The sequence below is a fragment of the Coregonus clupeaformis genome, chromosome 12 (assembly GCF_020615455.1).
Source record: "Coregonus clupeaformis isolate EN_2021a chromosome 12, ASM2061545v1, whole genome shotgun sequence".
NCBI lineage: Eukaryota > Metazoa > Chordata > Actinopteri > Salmoniformes > Salmonidae > Coregonus > Coregonus clupeaformis.
The window spans coordinates 2,807,459-2,826,030 of record NC_059203.1 but is presented as its reverse complement, the minus strand read 5'-3'; the positions used below and the strand labels follow the sequence as shown (position 1 = coordinate 2,826,030).

The 18,572-nt window shown below is 43.9% G+C and overlaps 2 protein-coding genes across 2 annotated transcripts in view; one reads left to right on the top strand and one right to left on the bottom strand.

Moving 5' to 3' along the window:
• Positions 1 to 2,767, bottom strand: part of LOC121577969 (phospholipid transfer protein) — a 59,675-nt gene extending 56,908 nt beyond the window's left edge. Inside the window, exon 1 of the mRNA XM_041891987.2 lies at positions 2,577 to 2,767. The gene's annotated coding sequence lies outside the window, so the exon portion shown is untranslated. The remainder of the gene's footprint in view (positions 1 to 2,576) is intronic.
• pcif1 (phosphorylated CTD interacting factor 1) lies at positions 1,776 to 18,268 on the top strand. The gene is made up of 16 exons (XM_041891984.2): positions 1,776 to 2,241; positions 3,508 to 3,651; positions 4,207 to 4,331; positions 4,538 to 4,669; positions 5,140 to 5,291; positions 6,908 to 7,062; positions 7,779 to 7,926; positions 9,721 to 9,804; positions 10,279 to 10,378; positions 10,569 to 10,731; positions 11,031 to 11,200; positions 12,122 to 12,208; positions 13,755 to 13,939; positions 14,233 to 14,326; positions 14,607 to 14,782; positions 15,167 to 18,268. Exons 2-16 carry the CDS (start codon positions 3,528 to 3,530, stop codon positions 15,507 to 15,509), a joined length of 2,238 nt encoding a protein of 745 aa, XP_041747918.1. The 5' UTR covers positions 1,776 to 2,241; positions 3,508 to 3,527; the 3' UTR covers positions 15,510 to 18,268.
• Positions 18,269 to 18,572: the final 304 nt, after the last annotated feature.

Below are 18,572 nucleotides of genomic sequence, written 5' to 3'. Positions count from 1 at the left end.
GTCACACCTGAGACAGTAACTATCATAAAAAGTGATTTCTTGAGATCATGTGCAAGGAACAGATAGCGTTGGTTGCTAGAAACTTCTGAAATGTATCTAGACTATAGAGATAAATAGTAATGGCGTCTTTTTGTAGGCACTAACGCCGCCATGGTTCGTTGAACAAAGCCTATGGAAATATTTTTGGGATAAACGCCGAAAATAAGGTCTGTGGTAAACACAGGTTTAGGAGATCACAGGTTTAGGAGATCATATCACTACAGACTCTGGTTCGATCCCAGACTGTGTCACAGCCTGCCGTGACCGGGAGACCCATGAGGCTGCGCACAATTGGCCTAGAGTCATCCGGGTTAGGGGATGTCCTTGTCTCATCATGCTCTAGCGACTCCTTCTCGTCACTTGCACGGTGTTTCCTTAGACACATTGGAGCAGTGTGTGAAGAAGCAGTGCGGTTTAGCAGGGTCGTGTTTCGGAGGACGCATGGCTCTCGACCTTCGCCTCTCCCGAGTCCGTAGGGAAGTTGCAGCGATGAGACAATACTGTTACTACCAATTGGATACCACGAAATTGGGGAGAAAAAGGGGTAAAAGTAATATATAAATAAATAAAAACGTATAAGATCTCCTTAGCCTGTGTTAACCTTATTTTCAGCGTTTATCCCAATACCCCATTCATTTCTCCCATAGGAATGGCTGAACGAACCAGAGGTAACTTCTATTTTACCAAGAACCAAAACGTGTTTCTATTTTTACAATATGTAAGGCGGCAGGTAGCTTAGTGGTTAAGAGCGTTGTGCCAGTAACCGAAAGGTCGCTGGTTCTAATCCCCGAGCCGACTAGGTGGAAATCTGTCGATGTGCCCTTGAGCAAGGCACTTAACCCTAATTGCTCCTGTAAGTTGCTCTGGATAAGAGCGTCTGCTAAATGACAAAATATATATATATACAAAAAATATGTATATTCAGTGGTGGAAAAAGTACCCAATAATATGCCATTTAGCAGATGCTTTTATCCAAAGCGACTTACAGTCATGCATGCATACATTTTTGTGTATGGGTGGTCCCAGGGATCGAACCCACTTCCTTGGCGTTACAAGCGGCGTGCTCTACCAGCTGAGCTACAGAGGACCACAATTGTCATACTTGAGTAAAAGTCAAGATAACTTAATAGAAAATTACTCAAGTTAAAGTGAAAGTCACCCAGTAAAATACTACTTGAGAAAAAGTCTAAAGGTATATGGTTTTAAATTTACGTAAGTATCAAAAGTAAATGTAATTGCTAAAATATACTTAAGTATCAAAAGTCAAAGACGGCACCATTTTCTAGTTTATTTATTTACGGATAGCCAGGGGCACACTCCAACACTCAGACATCATTTACAAACGAAGCGTGTGTGTTTAGTGAGTCCGCCAGATCAGAGGCAGTAGGGATGACCAGGGATGCTCTCTTGATAAGTGCGTGAATTGGACCATTTCCCTGTCCTGCTAAGCATTCAAAATGTAACAAGTAATTTTGGGTGTCAAAGAAAATGTATGGAGTAAAAAGTACATTATTTTCTTTAGGAATGTAGTGAAGTAAAAGTAGTCAAAAATATAAATAGTAAAGTACAGATACCCCCCAAAACTACTTAAGTAGTACTTTCAAGTATTTTTACTTATGTCCTTTACACCACTGTGTATATTATTTTATAATATTTACTATTCAGTGCACACATAATGGAACAAGAGAAACAGAACAGCAACATGAATTGAAAGTTGTTAATTTATTATTCTTCACATGCAACATACATAAACAACAGACGTGTGCAGTGTTGTGTAAAAACAACATTATATCATACAGGCCTAATAAAATGTTATAATAATATGAGAATAAATACATAGACTACTGAGCATGTCGCTAGAGGCTATCATTGGGAAAAGTAGGCACTGCACAAAACATGCCATCGGAGTTATTGCTGGTTAAACAGTTCAGACGAGTTTACAAACTTGTTTTTCCATGATTACTTTCACAAGCGAAGTTGTGAATAACTATTTCTGTATGCCTGCCTACAAATGCCCTTCTAAATATGGCTACTTCTCATTGACAACTTTTTCCTTGAACGACAACTAAACTGGCGCGTGCGCAATACCAAGGCCCGAGTCCCCGATACAAGATGGCGGAGAAGGTGGGGAGGGAGAGGCGGAGGCGGGTACGGATTGACTAGAGCAAAGCCTATACAGGGTTCTCAACAAACCTCTACAAGGTAAGGGGAATAATCACTTTAGCGCTACAGCAAGGGCATGGACAGGTGGTGGAATATGCGGGGTATCATATTATCCACTCAAAATGTGCACGCATTGTCATTGCACGAAATAAACAAACAATATTGTCTGCAAGGGGTGCAGTGGCTATGACTGGAGAGCGCGCGCCATCTTGTCTTAACACAAGTGCGCGCCCAAAATTGTGTATGTTTGAAATAAAAGGGGATCAGATACGCCTCTTGCGTCTCCGTTCTCTATTTTGACAGCATACATGGGTACTCTTACTAACTCTCGTCATTTTTATGTCTCATTAACCCTGTTTTGTACAGTATCCTACCGTATTTTATGTTATTCCACGTATCCCCCGCCTAGGTTCCGAGATGATGCTGTTGCCTTTTGTTGTGTAGCGCAGCTACCCGACGTTTTCCCCTCCTTCGTGTTTGTTTTCGGGCGGCTCGAACTGGGGTGGGCGGTGTAGCAGGCGCATGCGTGCCCTTCTTTAGCTAATTTGTGTAATCAACGACAAAGATAGAAAACGCATCTCCAAGATGTCAATTTGGAATGTTCTATCTAAATCAAAAGCACATAAAAATAAATCATTAACCACTAGCTAGCTACGTAGCTAGAACGCATAGGTATCGCTAGCTACATGTCCCATACATAACACATTCGTGTTTGCTAGCTAATATAATGTTCACCACCGCTGGTTTCACTCTGCTCGTTCGTAGGGACTTGACTATCTAGCCAGATATTATGGTATCTTGTCTGCACTATATTGGCAATAACACATTGTGCAAGTACAACACAATGAAGCTCGCTAATGTAGACTAAACAGTAGTCTGGCTAATCATGCACTCATTAATGTTTCACTGTTAAATGTTCAACCATGTCGCGCGAGCAACTGTTATTTTTGCCAGTTAGCGCGCTCGCTAGGGGTCTGGGATGAATGGGAATTAATGAGTAGTAGTAGGCTACCATTCACACCAGACTGTAACTGCAGAAATGTCTATTAGGGTCTGGGTCTTAACATGTCAGCAGGATCAAGACTTGCTTGATAAGATTTTCATATTTCGGAAAGCATGTCAAATCACCACTTGGTTACCTTGGCGATTGTGGAACATGTTTACATTTGATCATATAAAAATTATACTAATTAGTTAGTGTTCTGTTCTCTTGTCATTTAAAAAAGTAGCTTACACACAGTATATACTTTACCAGGCAAAGTGAACTGAATACCCCTTTACTAATTTGCCACCATTTAATTCCAGGACAGGACAGATGAGGAGAGATGACAAGTGAGAATCACACAACAGTGAAGGGGGACACCGCTATGGTGATGTCTCCCACAGGCTCTGCCACACAGGGGTCTCCCGTTTCACCTTCAACCAGCAAACCAATGCCAGAGTTGCCAGGTAAGATAGCCAGTGCTTGACTTGGACTAAAATAGGTGCCTGTACTCATTTTGGGTGCCAGTGTTGTTTACATGTAGGTGCAGGAGCTCCACAATACTTTTGAGCTAATATTCTATAAGAGGAACAGGAGCTCAAGCAGTAGAACATTTGAGGTGCCGGTACTCAGCTCCGCTGAGCTCCTGCCCAAGTCCAGCACTGAAAATAGTCCTGGTGATATGACAACAAGCAGTAGATATATGGCATAACTCAGCTTTCCACTTAACAGCTCTGCTTACCAAGCATTCATACAATTATTAAAAAACCTACGTAGGTAACGCAAGAAAGCTACCCAAAATGGGGATCCTAAGTTCTTGCATCAAGTTATCAATGGGCTGCAAACGTCCATAGTTTTGCTACGCAACGCCATTTTGCGTAGCTAGATGTAGTTCTTCCATGCGGATAGATGTAGGGTATGAATTAGTGCTGATGAAGGAAAGATTGCTGGCTCTGTCTATGACGACATGCAACTGAATGGAGATAGATTTGACATTTCTGACACCTTTCTTGTTTGTGCAGACGAGCTCGTCCAGGCAGGCTGGTCGAAATGCTGGAGCAAGCGGGAGAATCGGCCCTACTGGTTCAACCGCTTCACCAATCAGTCGCTGTGGGAGATGCCAGTCCTGGGGCAGCACGATGTCATTGTGAGTGAAAAATGGGTATAGCTGCTTAATTTGGGACAGAGGGGGAAATTATCCTAAGTTCTGTTCCAAGTACCTCAGGTTCTCTTTTCTGTCTCTTGATGGAGCTTGGCTGAACCTCCTTTTTTATTTTGATCAACATCACTTGTCTTGTTTTCCAGTTCTGCTCCTAACGCGGCGTCTGGTATGTTTGTTCCTGTCTTTCTTAGTCTGACCCGCTGGGTTTGAACGCTGCCCCAGCCGAGGGGACAGGCGATGCCGGCGTGGGCAACGGGCAGCGCAAGAGACGCCTGTCAGAGGAGGCCGCCCAGGGGGGTCCAAACAGCTTCAAGAGGCCCAAGGTGAGTCATTGAGCAGATAAATATAGAGGCGAAAGAAACGCACACCTATTTAGGCGAGGTGCTGGCTAACGGAGTAAAACACTTGAAAATGATTATACCCTGATGAAGACAGCTTGTCTGTCGAAACGTTGGTTATTAGGATATTAAATTATTGCATCTGAGCTCCTAGAGTGTGAGGCTTTCCTTTTCTTTTTCAAGAGTCATTGAGCAGAACACGTTTCTTACAACTTCAATTCCACAAAATTATACAAGCGAGACAATTTTCACGCTTCTTTACCAAAGTGATTCACTTTCGAGCTTATCTGTTAGACTACGCAGTGCTGTCTTGCCTGACATGAAGAAAGTCATGTTTTACTGGAATCATATGGTGTGCCCCTTGTCTCTGTAGATTGTTTCATACATTTATTATTTGAATATTTCCACTGTCTTAATTGTCAGTCTAATCCGATATGTGACTGTGTCGTTGACAGATTGAGGTTGGTATACCTGTAACCCCAACCACCCCCACAGTTCCCATCTCACCCATTACCCCTGGGGCTAAGCCATGGAACTCTACCACAGGCACAGAGGACAAGCCAGGGCAGCACTCAATGCCCGCACCGGCCCCATACCGTCCCACCGTGTGAGTACAGCCACATTTCACAATCGCTGGAATTGAAATGTAGACATCTCATGGACGCTGCCTGAGGAAGACCTGATTGGTCGAAACGCGTTGCAATGGGGGTCCTGCTGTAACATAATATGCTGATCTGCTCATATCTGTAAATATTTGAATTAGGGATGTAACTATTCACCGATATGCATTGGTCCAGATTCAGATGTTTAAGATACTACTACATCGGTCCGAGGACCCCAAACCGATCCAAATGTAGCATGAATTGGTCAGAAAATTTATTCAAATGTCACAAACCACTGATTCACTCAAATGTTTTGCTCATATTACTTTCTTTCTACCTTTTGAAAATACCTAATATTTTGTGACAACTGATGCGTCCTCTCCTTCAGTGTTGAACTAAGCATGTAACTGTGTTGACAGTCGTTGAGCTACAAGTCATTTTGCATGCCGAACAACCCTAGGGAATATCAGTAGCCTAATCAAACTGCGCACTGTGCCCAGCTTCGCATGCTGACCAACACATGGTAGGTGGCCTGTTCCTGATCTTGCACATCTGCGCGGCACCTTAAGCATTCAAATGCTAAAATGGCTTGTTCGATATTAGGCTTCATTAGTTGAGTGACAACCGATGTAATCTGCTAGGCTATTATCTATGCGCAGTTGAAAATTGCGTTTGACCAGAATAAAAGTAAGCTACCGGAGACAATGGATTTTTTGATTGTTCAGGTTCACTATCAGCAATAGTTTTGCTTAAACAATCAGTGTGATGTTTTGATATACAGGGTCAAGTTGATAATTTCATAACGAGGAATCACTTTTGCGAGGCGCCCTGCATGGCCAAAGTGGGAGGAGAAAAGATGCTCACTAAACTTCTAAACGGTCAAAACCATTCGATTTTGAGATGGGGTGAAAACCAAAGTTATGCTATATATTCATTGGCTATGTCGTAGCTGATTTGTAAATTATAAATATTGATACATTACTAGCTCTAACACTTAATCTGACAAGTTAATTAGTGGGTGATGGTGATTTCAGAACCAAAGAGTGGAAACAAAAAAACAGGCTACATTGCCCCCCCTAATCTGATAGTGGTAGTTGCCTAGTCTCCCTTATGGCTCAGATCAGGTGCCTATATAGTATACACTATAGACATACATCATTCACACACAGTCAGCTCAGATAGAAGTCAGCTCAGATAGAAGTCAGCTCAGATAGAAGTCAGCTCAGAGAGGCCCAGCTAATGAGCTCCATCAGCAGCAGATTTTAATTTAGAAAATGAATGTGTTAATGCAACAAATGTTAGTGCATCAAACCGAATCGCACTGATTCGTTCTCTAATCAAATCTAATCGCTTCAAACTAAAACGTATCATTACTGTATCGGAGCCCATGTGTCTAGATACGTATTGAATCGTCTTGAAAGGGAAAGATGCACATCCCTAATTTGTATAGCCTTTAGTGAACCCACAGTTCACTACAGTGTGATCTCTGCAATATACAGGGCAGGCGGGTCTCCTTTTAGTCTTGTTTTGGATGTAATGTAGCACCGCAGCTGATAATACAGTTCTGTCAAGTTGAAATGGCAAGTATGGTAAATAACCAGTTCTCTCGATCCTGTGGTAGAATATACTGGGACCTGGACATTCAGACGAACGCAGTGATCAGAGAGCGAGCCCCCGCCAACCATCTACCTCCCCACCCGGAGATGGAGCTCCAACGCGCCCAGCTCACCACCAAGCTACGGCAGCACTACCACGAGCTCTGCTACCAACGAGAAGGTACGTTACCCATGCAACTGCCATTGTGTCAAGTCAAACGGCACTATTAGGCAGCTAGACGTTTGCTTTCTAGATGAGCTTTAAGTGTCTGTCTGAAAACAGCGCTGACTGTCACTGCTCAATATTTTCTACGCCAGTGTGGACTGCAACAGGGTGAGCAGGTTTTCACTCTAGCCCAGGGTCATGTTCATTAGGCACCGAACGGAAGAGCACAGACTAAAACGGCAAGGGACTAGCTGGAGTTTTCCGCTAAGCAACGCTCATTCTCCATTGTGAAATGGATTTTTTTTTTAAATCCCTAATGCATGCCCTAGTGAACACAACCCAGGGGCCGGTAACTCTACGTCCGACGTAAAATGCGCAGGCTGGACCTAACATTTTTACTTGTTGCACCACCTGGGCGATGCCCTTCTCTGAGCTACACCTGGGCATATATTTTATACCTAGTAGGGAGCAGGCGTAGGGTGTTAAATTGGGACTATCTTCTTTCATGATAACTCTGATCCCGAAGTCAGACGTGGCTACGCCCGACCTAGCATTTAAGAACAACTTTTTTTACGCCCAACTGGTGCAACCGGCCCCAGGTGTTGAAATTCTCATTTAGCGTTATGAAATGGATTAAAATGTTTTCCCTAATGCAGGCCCTAGTGAACACAACCCAGGGGTTCCTATTCTCGGCTGACCTTGATGATCAATGATCTTTCCCCCTCTAATAGGTATTGAGCCCCCACGGGAGTCCTTCAACCGCTGGCTGCTGGAGCGCAAGGTGCTGGACAAAGGGCCCGACCCCCTATTGCCCAGCGAGTGTGACCCCATCATCTCCCCGTCCATGTTCAGAGAGGTCATGAACGACATCCCCATCAGGTCACTGGGAAAGATAATCTGTACCCGTCCTAGGGTTAAATCTGTGCTTGATTGATCATGCCTGGTGCAAAGGAACCAATGGAATAAATAATAATAATAAAATCAAATCAAATCAAATCAAATTTTATTGGTCACATGCGCCGAATACAACAGGTGCAGACATTACAGTGAAATGCTTACTTACAGCCCTTAACCAACAGTGCATTTATTTTAAACAAAAAAAGTAAGAATAAAACCACAACAAAAAAAGTGTTGAGAAAAAAAGAGCAGAAGTAAAATAAAGTGACAGTAGGGAGGCTATATATACAGTAAAATAAAGTGACAGTAGGGAGGCTATATATACAGGGGGGTACCGTTGCAGAGTCAATGTGCGGAGGCACCGGCTAGTTGAGGTAATATGTACATGTGGGTAGAGTTAAAGTGACTATGCATAAATACTTAACAGAGTAGCAGCAGCGTAAAAAGGATGGGGTGGGGGGGCAGTGCAAATAGTCCGGGTAGCCATGATTAGCTGTTCAGGAGTCTTATGGCTTGGGGGTAGAAGCTGTTGAGAAGTCTTTTGGACCTAGACTTGGCACTCCGGTACCGCTTGCCGTGCGGTAGCAGAGAGAACAGTCTATGATTGTCTTTGACAATTTTGAGGGCCTTCCTCTGACACCATTTATGTCAGAGGAAGGCCCTCAATAATATGCCATTTAGCAGACGCTTTTATCCAAAGCGACTTACAGTCATGCGTGCATAAATTTTTGTGTATGGGTGGTCCCGGGGATCGAACCCACTACCTTGGCGTTACAAGCGCCGTGCTCTACCAGCTGAGCTACAGAGGACCACAGTAGTCCCACAACTGCAAACCCCACCCGTCAGACACTCCAGGCAGGCTCAATCAAACGCTCAAAGTATTCAAAATATTTCAAATGTACTATTTGAACCAAGGTCGAATCTCTAGATACCAATTCTAGTCTACCCTGGGATGGACTTGATTCACTATGGTTGGTGTGGCTAGATTCCGTTCAGTTCTTCGTTGTGAATTATGTTGTCTGATAGAGCTGGTAATTCAAATCAAATGTTATTTGCCAGGGACTTCACGATAAGATATTATCCGGGGCGGCAGGTAGCTTAGTGGTTAAGAGCGTTGTGCCAGTAACCGAAAGGTCGCTGGTTCTAATGCCTGAGGCGACTAGGTGAAAAATCTGCTGATGTGCCCTTGAGCAAGGCACTTAACCCTAATTGCTCCTGTAAGTCGCTCTGGATAAGAGCGTCTGCTAAATGACTAAAATGTATATATTATCACAATACTTTGGTGCCGATACGATATTTATTGCGATGCGTTACTAAACATTTTTTGCGATTCGATGTTCCGAACATATTGCTCACCATATGTCTGCTGCAGAGGGCCAAGAGAGCATGAGAAAACAAGTTTTGATCAGTCAAGGAAATAAAAGTGCTGAAAACAAATTGGCTCCCTATTTAAAAATAAGATGGAGAACAAGCTATGAAGGAAAAATACTGAGTTTTGGTGCTGGTACAGCCAACTAATGCAGAAATAATATTGCGATATTGTCAAAAATGATACGATATATCATCAAAAATTATATCCCGATATGTAACTGTATCGATTTAATTAAATAAATGTTTTGCATCACTATTGTCTGATGCATTTTATTAGTATGTGAAATGTCAACACACTGAAATGTTGTCTTAACAATTCATCCCGTTTTATGGTTAATTTGGACAATAGCGGCTCCTCTCAACGATTTGTTTTATTGACCACTGTTTTGTCATTTCTTACACCAGGTTGTCCCGCATCAAGTACAAAGAGGAGGCCCGAAAGCTCTTATTCAAATATGCCGAAGCTGCCAAGAAAATGATTGACTCGAGGTAGGTGTTTCTGGCACACTAGAGTTAATTGGCCATATTATATTTTTATATGGCCTGATATTCTTTGAAATCGCTCAAAGTATGAAGTCAGAGAAGCTCTCAAAGAATTCCAGCTACTGATAGCTTCTGGCACACCGTTACAGTAAATCCCCTTGACAATTTAGAATATATTCTATATATACAGTAAGTTCTATGACTCAAGCGACGGCACAGCATTTTTTTAACACCACCGCTTTGACGGCAAGGTCCAGATCGTAACATAAAAAGCAACACATTGTCTCAGTAATCCGCCATGTTTCCGGGTTTGCACTCGGATGCTAAACCAAAAGCAGTCCATTCTCTTTCCCCAACTGTGTGACTGGAAAGAAAAGAAAGCATTTGTATGGGAGCTTGATTGGGCTAGTTGAACGACGCTTTGGTTTGAAATACTTTGTCTTGGCTGGAGAATGACCGGTGTCTCTTATGTCCTGGTAGAAACGCCACACCAGACAGCCGAAAGGTTGTGAAATGGAATGCGGAGGACACCATGAACTGGCTACGGAGAGACCACTCGGCCAGTAAAGAGGACTACATGGTGTGTGTGTATATTCAAGGAGTAGAGTGTGTGTGTGTGTTTGTGGTTTAGAAGTGTGGTGTACTGTATGTATATGTGCCAACAACAACAAAAATCCATAGCTGTATAAATTCACCTCAACGGAATGTACACTGACATGTATATGTTAAAAAAAAGGATCCCAAAACAATTTCCCCCCCCCCCCTCTCAGGATCGTCTGGATCACTTGCGGAAACAGTGTGGTCCCCACGTAGCGGCAGTGGCCAAAGACTCTGTGGAGGGGATCTGTACGAAGATCTACCACATATCAGCAGAGTACGTGCGACGCATTCACCAAACCCACCAGGCGCTGCTGAAGGACTGCAACGTGTCGGGTGAGACGTTCTAAATCGCCTCGGACTCTGAACCATACAGGACCACATTGACCATATTTATTACATTGGTGCACAACCATAGAAATGGATTGCCTCTGAATGGAGATGGCCTTTCTAATCGTTCTTTGCGCCCCAACAAATTATGCAACTTGAAAATCCCCAAATTCTGTCGTTGATATTGTGGTTTTACTCTGAATTTAAGCCGTTCAATATCCATGGTGGACTGGTTGTGTTGTGGTTTTTCTTACTTACTAACTTACTGTTTTAATTTCCTTTTGTTCTACTGTTATCCCTCCCAGACCCAGAGGCAGCCGAGGTGCAGGACAGGCTGGTGTACTGCTACCCCGTCCGGCTGGCCCTGCCCTCGCCGGCTCAGCCACGCGTGGAGCTGCACTTTGAGAACGACATCGCCTGCCTGCGCTACAAGGGAGAGATGGTCAAGGTCAACCGCAGCTACTTCGCCAAGCTGGTGAATAATATCTTGTATAGTATATTATTAAAAGTACAAATATACACTGAGTGTACAAAACATTAGGAATACCTGCTCATTCCTTGACAGACTGACCAGGTGGATCCAGGTGAAATCTATGATCCCTTATTGAATCCACTTCAATCAGTGTAGATGAAGGGGCGGAGACAAGTTTAAAGAAGGATTTTAAGCCTTGAGACAATTGAGACATGGATTGTGAATGGGCAAGTCAAAAGATTTAAGTGCCTTTGAACGGGTTATGGTATAGATGCCAGGCGCACCGGTTTGTGTCGAACTGCAATGCTGTTGGGTTTTTCATACTCAACAGTTTCCTGTGTGTATCAAGAATGGTCCACCACCCTAAGGACATCCAGCCAACTTGACACAACTGTGGGAAGCATTGGAGTCAACATGGGCCAGCATCCCTGTGGAACGCTTTCGACACCTTGTAGAGTCCATGCCCCAACGAATTGAGGCTGTTCTGAGGGCAAAAAGGGGTGCAATTCAATATTAGGAAGGTGTTCCTAATGTTTTGTACACTCAGTGTATGTAGGTGCACTGAGGTGTCATTGGTTGGGCCCTGAATGAAATTACTATATTACACAAACTTTGTTCTCTGTAGTGGGGATAAGGCAATGGTTATGCATGACATTCACATTATTAAGTATATATACACACACACACCATTTTTAGTAGCGTTGATACTTGCACAGTACCACTGAGTGTTTGTAATGCATGCAATCAGAAGTCCTACACGACCAGAGAGATGAATTGTTCTCTTCAAGTTTGAGCTGTTTGAGAAACTGCCAGGATGTAATCCTGAAAGGTGTGGTGGGTATAATTGACTAGCATTGCCTTCTGGCACATGGTGTTTCCCTCTGCTAAATGACTCTTCTCCATCCCCACCATGCTTTCTTTCAGGAGCTCTTGTACCGATACAGCTGCATCGACGATCCCAGGTTCCAGAAGTTCCTGTCACGAGTGTGGTGCCTTATCAAGAGATACCAGGTAAATTAGACCCCTGCTGTTGATTCCCCTTCACCTCTCTCACACCTTCCTTCACCTCTCTCACCCCTTCCTTCACCTCTCTCACCGCTTCCTTCACCTCTCTCACCCCTTCCTTCACCTCTCTCACCCCTTCCTTCACCTCTCTCACCCCTTCCTTCACCTCTCTCACCCCTTCCTTCACCTCTCTCACCCCTTCCTTCACCTCTCTCACCCCTTCCTTCACCTCTCTCACCCCTTCCTTCACCTCTCTCACCCCTTCCTTCACCTCTCTCACCCCTTCCTTCACCTCTCTCACCCCCTTCCTTCACCTCTCTCACCCCTTCCTTCACCTCTCTCACCCCTTCCTTCACCTCTCTCACCCCCTTCCTTCACCTCTCTCACCCCTTCCTTCACCTCTCTCACCCCTTCCTTCACCTCTCTCACCCCTTCCTTCACCTCTCTCACCCCTTCCTTCACCTCTCTCACCCCTTCCTTCACCTCTCTCACCCCTTCCTTCACCTCTCTCACCCCTTCCTTCACCCTCTCACCCCCTTCCTTCACCTCTCTCACCCCTTCCTTCACCTCTCTCACCCCTTCCTTCACCTCTCTCACCCCTTCCTTCACCTCTCTCACCCCCTTCCTTCACCTCTCTCACCCCCTTCCTTCACCTCTCTCACCCCTTCCTTCACCTCTCTCACCCCCTTCCTTCACCTCTCTCACCCCTTCCTTCACCTCTCTCACCCCTTCCTTCACCTCTCTCACCCCTTCCTTCACCTCTCTCACCCCTTCCTTCACCTCTCTCACCCCTTCCTTCACCTCTCTCACCCCTTCCTTCACCTCTCTCACCCCTTCCTTCACCTCTCTCACCCCTTCCTTCACCTCTCTCACCCCTTCCTTCACCTCTCTCACCCCTTCCTTCACCTCTCTCACCCCTTCCTTCACCTCTCTCACCCCTTCCTTCACCTCTCTCACCCCTTCCTTCACCCTCTCTCACCCCTTCCTTCACCTCTCTCTCACCCTTCCTTCACCTCTCTCACCCCTTCCTTCACCTCTCTCACCCCTTCCTTCACCTCTCTCACCCCTTCCTTCACCTCTCTCACCCCTTCCTTCACCTCTCTCACCCCCTTCCTTCACCTCTCTCACCCCTTCCTTCACCTCTCTCACCCCTTCCTTCACCTCTCTCACCCCTTCCTTCACCTCTCTCACCCCTTCCTTCACCTCTCTCACCCCTTCCTTCACCTCTCTCACCCCTTCCTTCACCTCTCTCACCCCTTCCTTCACCTCTCTCACCCCTTCCTTCACCTCTCTCACCCCTTCCTTCTGCCCCTGACTTTTTGACTCACTGCTCTATCTATAAAATAAATAAATCTTGTCCTCTGTCTTCACTGCCTAAGTATGAAACCATCTGTTGGGAGGCGATGTTCTTATAGTCCACTTTCCCTCCATTTCGTGATGATGACCACTGTCCCGTTACTCTTTCTCGCCATTTCTTCTGTATGGCTACGTCTTGACATTTGTTGTGCTGATGTCATCCTTTATTGTGCTGCTGTCACTATTTGTCATGCAGGTGATGTTTGGCGCCGGGGTGAATGAGGGGACGGGCTTACAGGGGGCTCTCCCCGTGCCGGTCTTTGAGGCCCTCAACAAGCAGTTTGGGGTGACCTTTGAGTGTTTTGCCTCGCCGCTCAACTCCTACTTCAAGCAGTTCTGCTCTGCCTTCCCCGACACCGATGGCTTTTTCGGATCCAGGGGGTAGGTTTAGGTTCTGGGAGACTCACAAAAAACTAAAAAAATGTTTGCTTCTCATTCAAAAAAAGATACATCATTATATGTTGTCTACCACAGTGTTTCTCAACCTCCGGTCCATGGACTCTTGTCAATTTTACAATGCTAGTTTCAATGTAAGAAACAGGTTGAGAAACACTGGTCTAACCCATCACAACTAAACCGAGACCACCCAGACATGGTCAGTGTACTTTTAGTCATTTGTTTATCTATGGTTCTCTAGTTTGAGCCTGTTCCAAAATGTTCTCTTTGCCTCCCAGGCCCTTCCTGAACTTCTCACCAGCCAGTGGCTCCTTTGAGGCCAACCCTCCCTTCAGTGAGGAGCTGATGGATGCCATGGTGACACACTTTGAGGTGCTCCTCCTTAGTCATTTCCTCATCGCTAGTTAAAACGCATTTAGAGTGACAGTTCACCCCTCATTCAAAGTCTGTCCGATGTGTTTATACTTCGAAAGTGGTATGAGTCCATATACCACGTGCTGTGTAGATGTATTAGGAGAAAATCCGCAGGCCTCAATCCTACATGAATGGGGGAAAATTGGCACCATTTAACTCCAGCTTAACTTTTAACTGAACTGTTCACTTTTGAATTCGTGGGAGAGTTTGTATTGAACAATGTACTGTGTCCTCTTAGAAACTTCTGGAGAAGTCCAGCGAGCCCCTGTCCTTTATCATCTTCGTCCCGGAGTGGCGAGACCCGCTGACCCCGGCCCTCCACCGCATGGAGACCAGCGCCTTCCGCCGCCACCAGATGTCGGTGCCCGCCTTCGAGCACGAGTACCGCAGCGGCTCGCAGCACATCTGCAAGAAGTGAGTGTGTCCAACACCGCAGAGTCCATTGTTCTGACTAGGGTTGTCACAATACCATTATCGTGATACTCATGGCATGGGAAAAAAAACAGGAAGCAGACTTAATTTCTTGATGGTCCTAAATGCTTGAAACAGTCTTATTTAGTCACCCAGAGTCACATTTGTTTATTTTACAAGCTATAGCCTACAATATTTGACATAAAGGACCAACGAGTGTAAGGTGCTTCGTGTTTTCACTTGACTGCCCAAGTGCTCATTGCTGTATTTTTTGGGAAATTACGCTCCCAGATGCACCCTAAATAGGACACAAGCGTAGTTGCATTTTAATGTGTATGAAGGGAGTTTAAATGTATCTCGCTCGTTCTCTCTCTCTCTCTCTCTCAGGGAAGAGATGTACTACAAGGCCGTCCATGGCACGGTGGTCATCTTCCTGCAGAATGCTGCCGGCTTTGCCAAGTGGGAGCCCACGCCGGAGCGTGTCCAGGAGTTGCTGGCAGCCTATCAGGTTTGCAGGCGAGCCTTGGGCTCCCCAGGCCCCTCCTCCGCTCCCACTACGCCCACGCCGGCCAGCGCAGGGGGGTCGGGGGACAAAGACTCTATTGCCGCCAAGACGGCACCCGAGCGATCAGCCAGTTTAGACACATCACCCGCTAGCCAGGACAACAACAGCAGTAGTAGTAGTCCTGTGGAAAAGACTACACCACCTCCCGAGACAGCCAGCGTTTAAAAGCAGGGGAGGGGACATAGGTGAGGATAGGGAGCGTTTTGGTGGTGGTGGTGGGGGGTGAAGACTACAAATGGTGCTGAGAGAGTGGGGGGTGAGGATTTGATCCTCAACTGCTAGGGTGGCCTACGAAGGAGGGCCTCCTCCCTTAAAATCGGTTTACTTTCTTGACTATTTAATATTAGTTCTACTAGGTTTTTTTATGATTCTGGTCGTTATTTACTGTAGTAGCGCTCGTTGCTTTTTATCAATGTAGCTAGTGGTTGTGGTTTACTAGGATTCCTTTTTTCTATTGGTGCTGTCGTCGTCAGTAATTATCGGGTAATTCTAGTCCTTGTTCATTGGCCTTTTGAAGTACTGTGCGTCCCAAATGGCACCCTGGGAGTAGGCTGCTATTTGGAACGCACAAATAGTGACCTGCTCCCAAGCAGCGGGGCTTTGCTGTCAGTTTTGTTGTGTGGAATTTACATTTTTTTATTTTGAAAGACTTAGGTTTTATTGTTATGTTTGTCCAAATCCTTTATAATCCTTAATAGGTACAGGATGGAGATGTGTTGTTGGGTAATAAGGCAGTAATGTTTCTAATCCCCTTAAGCCGACAAAACAGTTTAGAGGCAACCCTTGTACATACGACAGCCATCAGTAAGTACTGAACAAGAGCGATTCACGGCTTTGTAGTGCTGCATTGCATTGTGGACTACTGTTAAACAGGTCAGAAATACCACAGAGTAGTACTTCCATATTGACCAAGTCCATGCACTGTTTCCATATCTGCAGTTGAAGAAAGCTCGTCAAACTGTTAACCGTTAGTAAGGATTTTAGATTTTTTTAAAAATCAATACATGCAAAATACAGGCCTTTAATACATCTTACAAAAGATGTATTAAATACAGGCCTTTAATACATCTTACAATAGCAGTATGTTGTAAACCATTGGCTCGAACAACAGCAGAACTATTCTTATTTTCCTCCTGCGCTAAATGTAAGTCCAAAGTCCAAAACTACGAAATGAGTTGAACTGGCTTGTTGAGCAAAATGCGTCCCTTCGCATATAACCCTATCAACCTCTTTGAAATAAGGAAAAGCACTAAATGAAAATAAATCTGATGTAAATTATACCCTCTTTAAACATAGATTTTTTTGGGGGGGTAATTCAGTGATTGATTGTGTTCAACCTTGGTTGCGTTGTTTTCACATTGTAGTGGGTGGTATGACATAGAAACATAGAATAGTTACGTTGTTTTTAATCCTTCCAATCGCAATTGTATTTTTTGTATATGTTTACACCAGTATGAGATTTAGAACGCATCACTGGGCAGCACAATGAATGTAAAATTGAAAAGGCAAAACAGAAGATCATGATGGCTTGCGTCCGACATGACACTCTATACCCTCTGTAGTGCCCTCATTTTGTCCAGGGCCCATAGGGTTCTGGTAAAAAAAGTACCCTATAAAGGGAATAGGGTGCCCTTTCGGACGCAGCCCAAGTGCCTCACCTCGGCCTCAGTCATCGAGCGGAGAGAATTAATGTATAAAAAAAAAAAGATGAAAGACAAATGTTATTGTACAATTCCTCCATCGTATGACAAATTCTCTGTCTTTGTAAACTATGATCATCAGACACTGACTACTATGTCATCTCAGCATATGGTCTCATCTATAGCCCGAATGCTTTGTACAATGAGCTTAGACAGTTTCTTCTAGATAGCATCACTTGCCTTTGCCCCATTTGTATATACTTAGTAGTGAGGTTTTTATAGAGAACTACAATGACTGCAGGCATAAGGCTGTAGGATAAGACAAGGTTCTGTTTATGCTGTTGCAAATATATGATGGTCATCTTTCTCTTTGAACATAATACGTAGTACAGTAAGTCTGGCATCGCGCCCCAGAACCTGGATACAAACTCTAGCAATTCGTTCTTTGTCATTTTTAGCATTGAGCACCAGTCGCATACCCTGAACCTAGTATGTTTCTGTCACCAGCAAAACAAATTGTAGATATTGTACAGAAAATTGGTATGAAGTGTGTTATTTTTCTCTGTTACACAATTGTATTGAGCTCTGATGGAAAAAACAAAAATAAGTGTATTGTCTTTCTCCATGTTTTTATTTTATTTTAATTTTTTAATTTGAGTTCATTTAACATAATTTTTTAAAGATATCTGTTTATGTATTATACAGTTTATTACATAGAAATTGTTTTAATCTAAACCAAAGTGTTATTAAAAGAAAAAAAATCTATCTTCTATGTAAAAGTAGGTTTGTGTATGATTGCATCAGTAATGGCAAAGGTGTAACCAGCAAAATTACTCCTTGAGTTTATTTTTATACATTTTTTTGTTTGTTTTGTTCTAGTAAGAGCAGATTTTATGTTTGGAATTTATTTTGCATGACACTTTTGACACTTAAATCATAAGAAAAATGTTTATTCTTAAATCAGTTCATAGACTTTTTACATAAAGTATGAGTATGAATACATGTATTTATCCCTGTTTACCCTTATGGTAATTTATTGTCTGTAGATCATTTGTAATACCATGAATGTTTTTCTCAATGTGATTCCTATGGGCAAGAATCAGGAGAATGTAAATACTGTCTGTGCTGAATTCATTCATGAATCTTCCTAGTCTTCTCTCTGAGTAGATTATCAATGTTTCTCCATTGGAACCAGCATACAGATGCGCTGAATCACATTTGCTCCCAGTAAAATGTGTCAAACCATGTATGTTATTTGCATTTTTAATAAACTACCATACCGTAGCTGTACTTTTTAGGCTCTCTTCAAGATGCTGACTGGTCTGCTGACATCCCATGTTTTGTGCTTTGAACCCGCTAAAGGTTCCCCAGAGCCATCTCTTGGAAAATATTCCATACCTGTACATTTTGCCATAGTTGTTGCATTATTACATATTACTTTAGTGAAAGAAAAATGTATACTGCAATGCTAGTCACTACAACCTAAATGTTAAGAGCCAAATAAAACAGGTGATAAAGAACAATAGTCAGTATATTCCAAACTCTGCTCGTCATTAGTTGCTTCTGAAAGCCCCTACAAATATGGCGG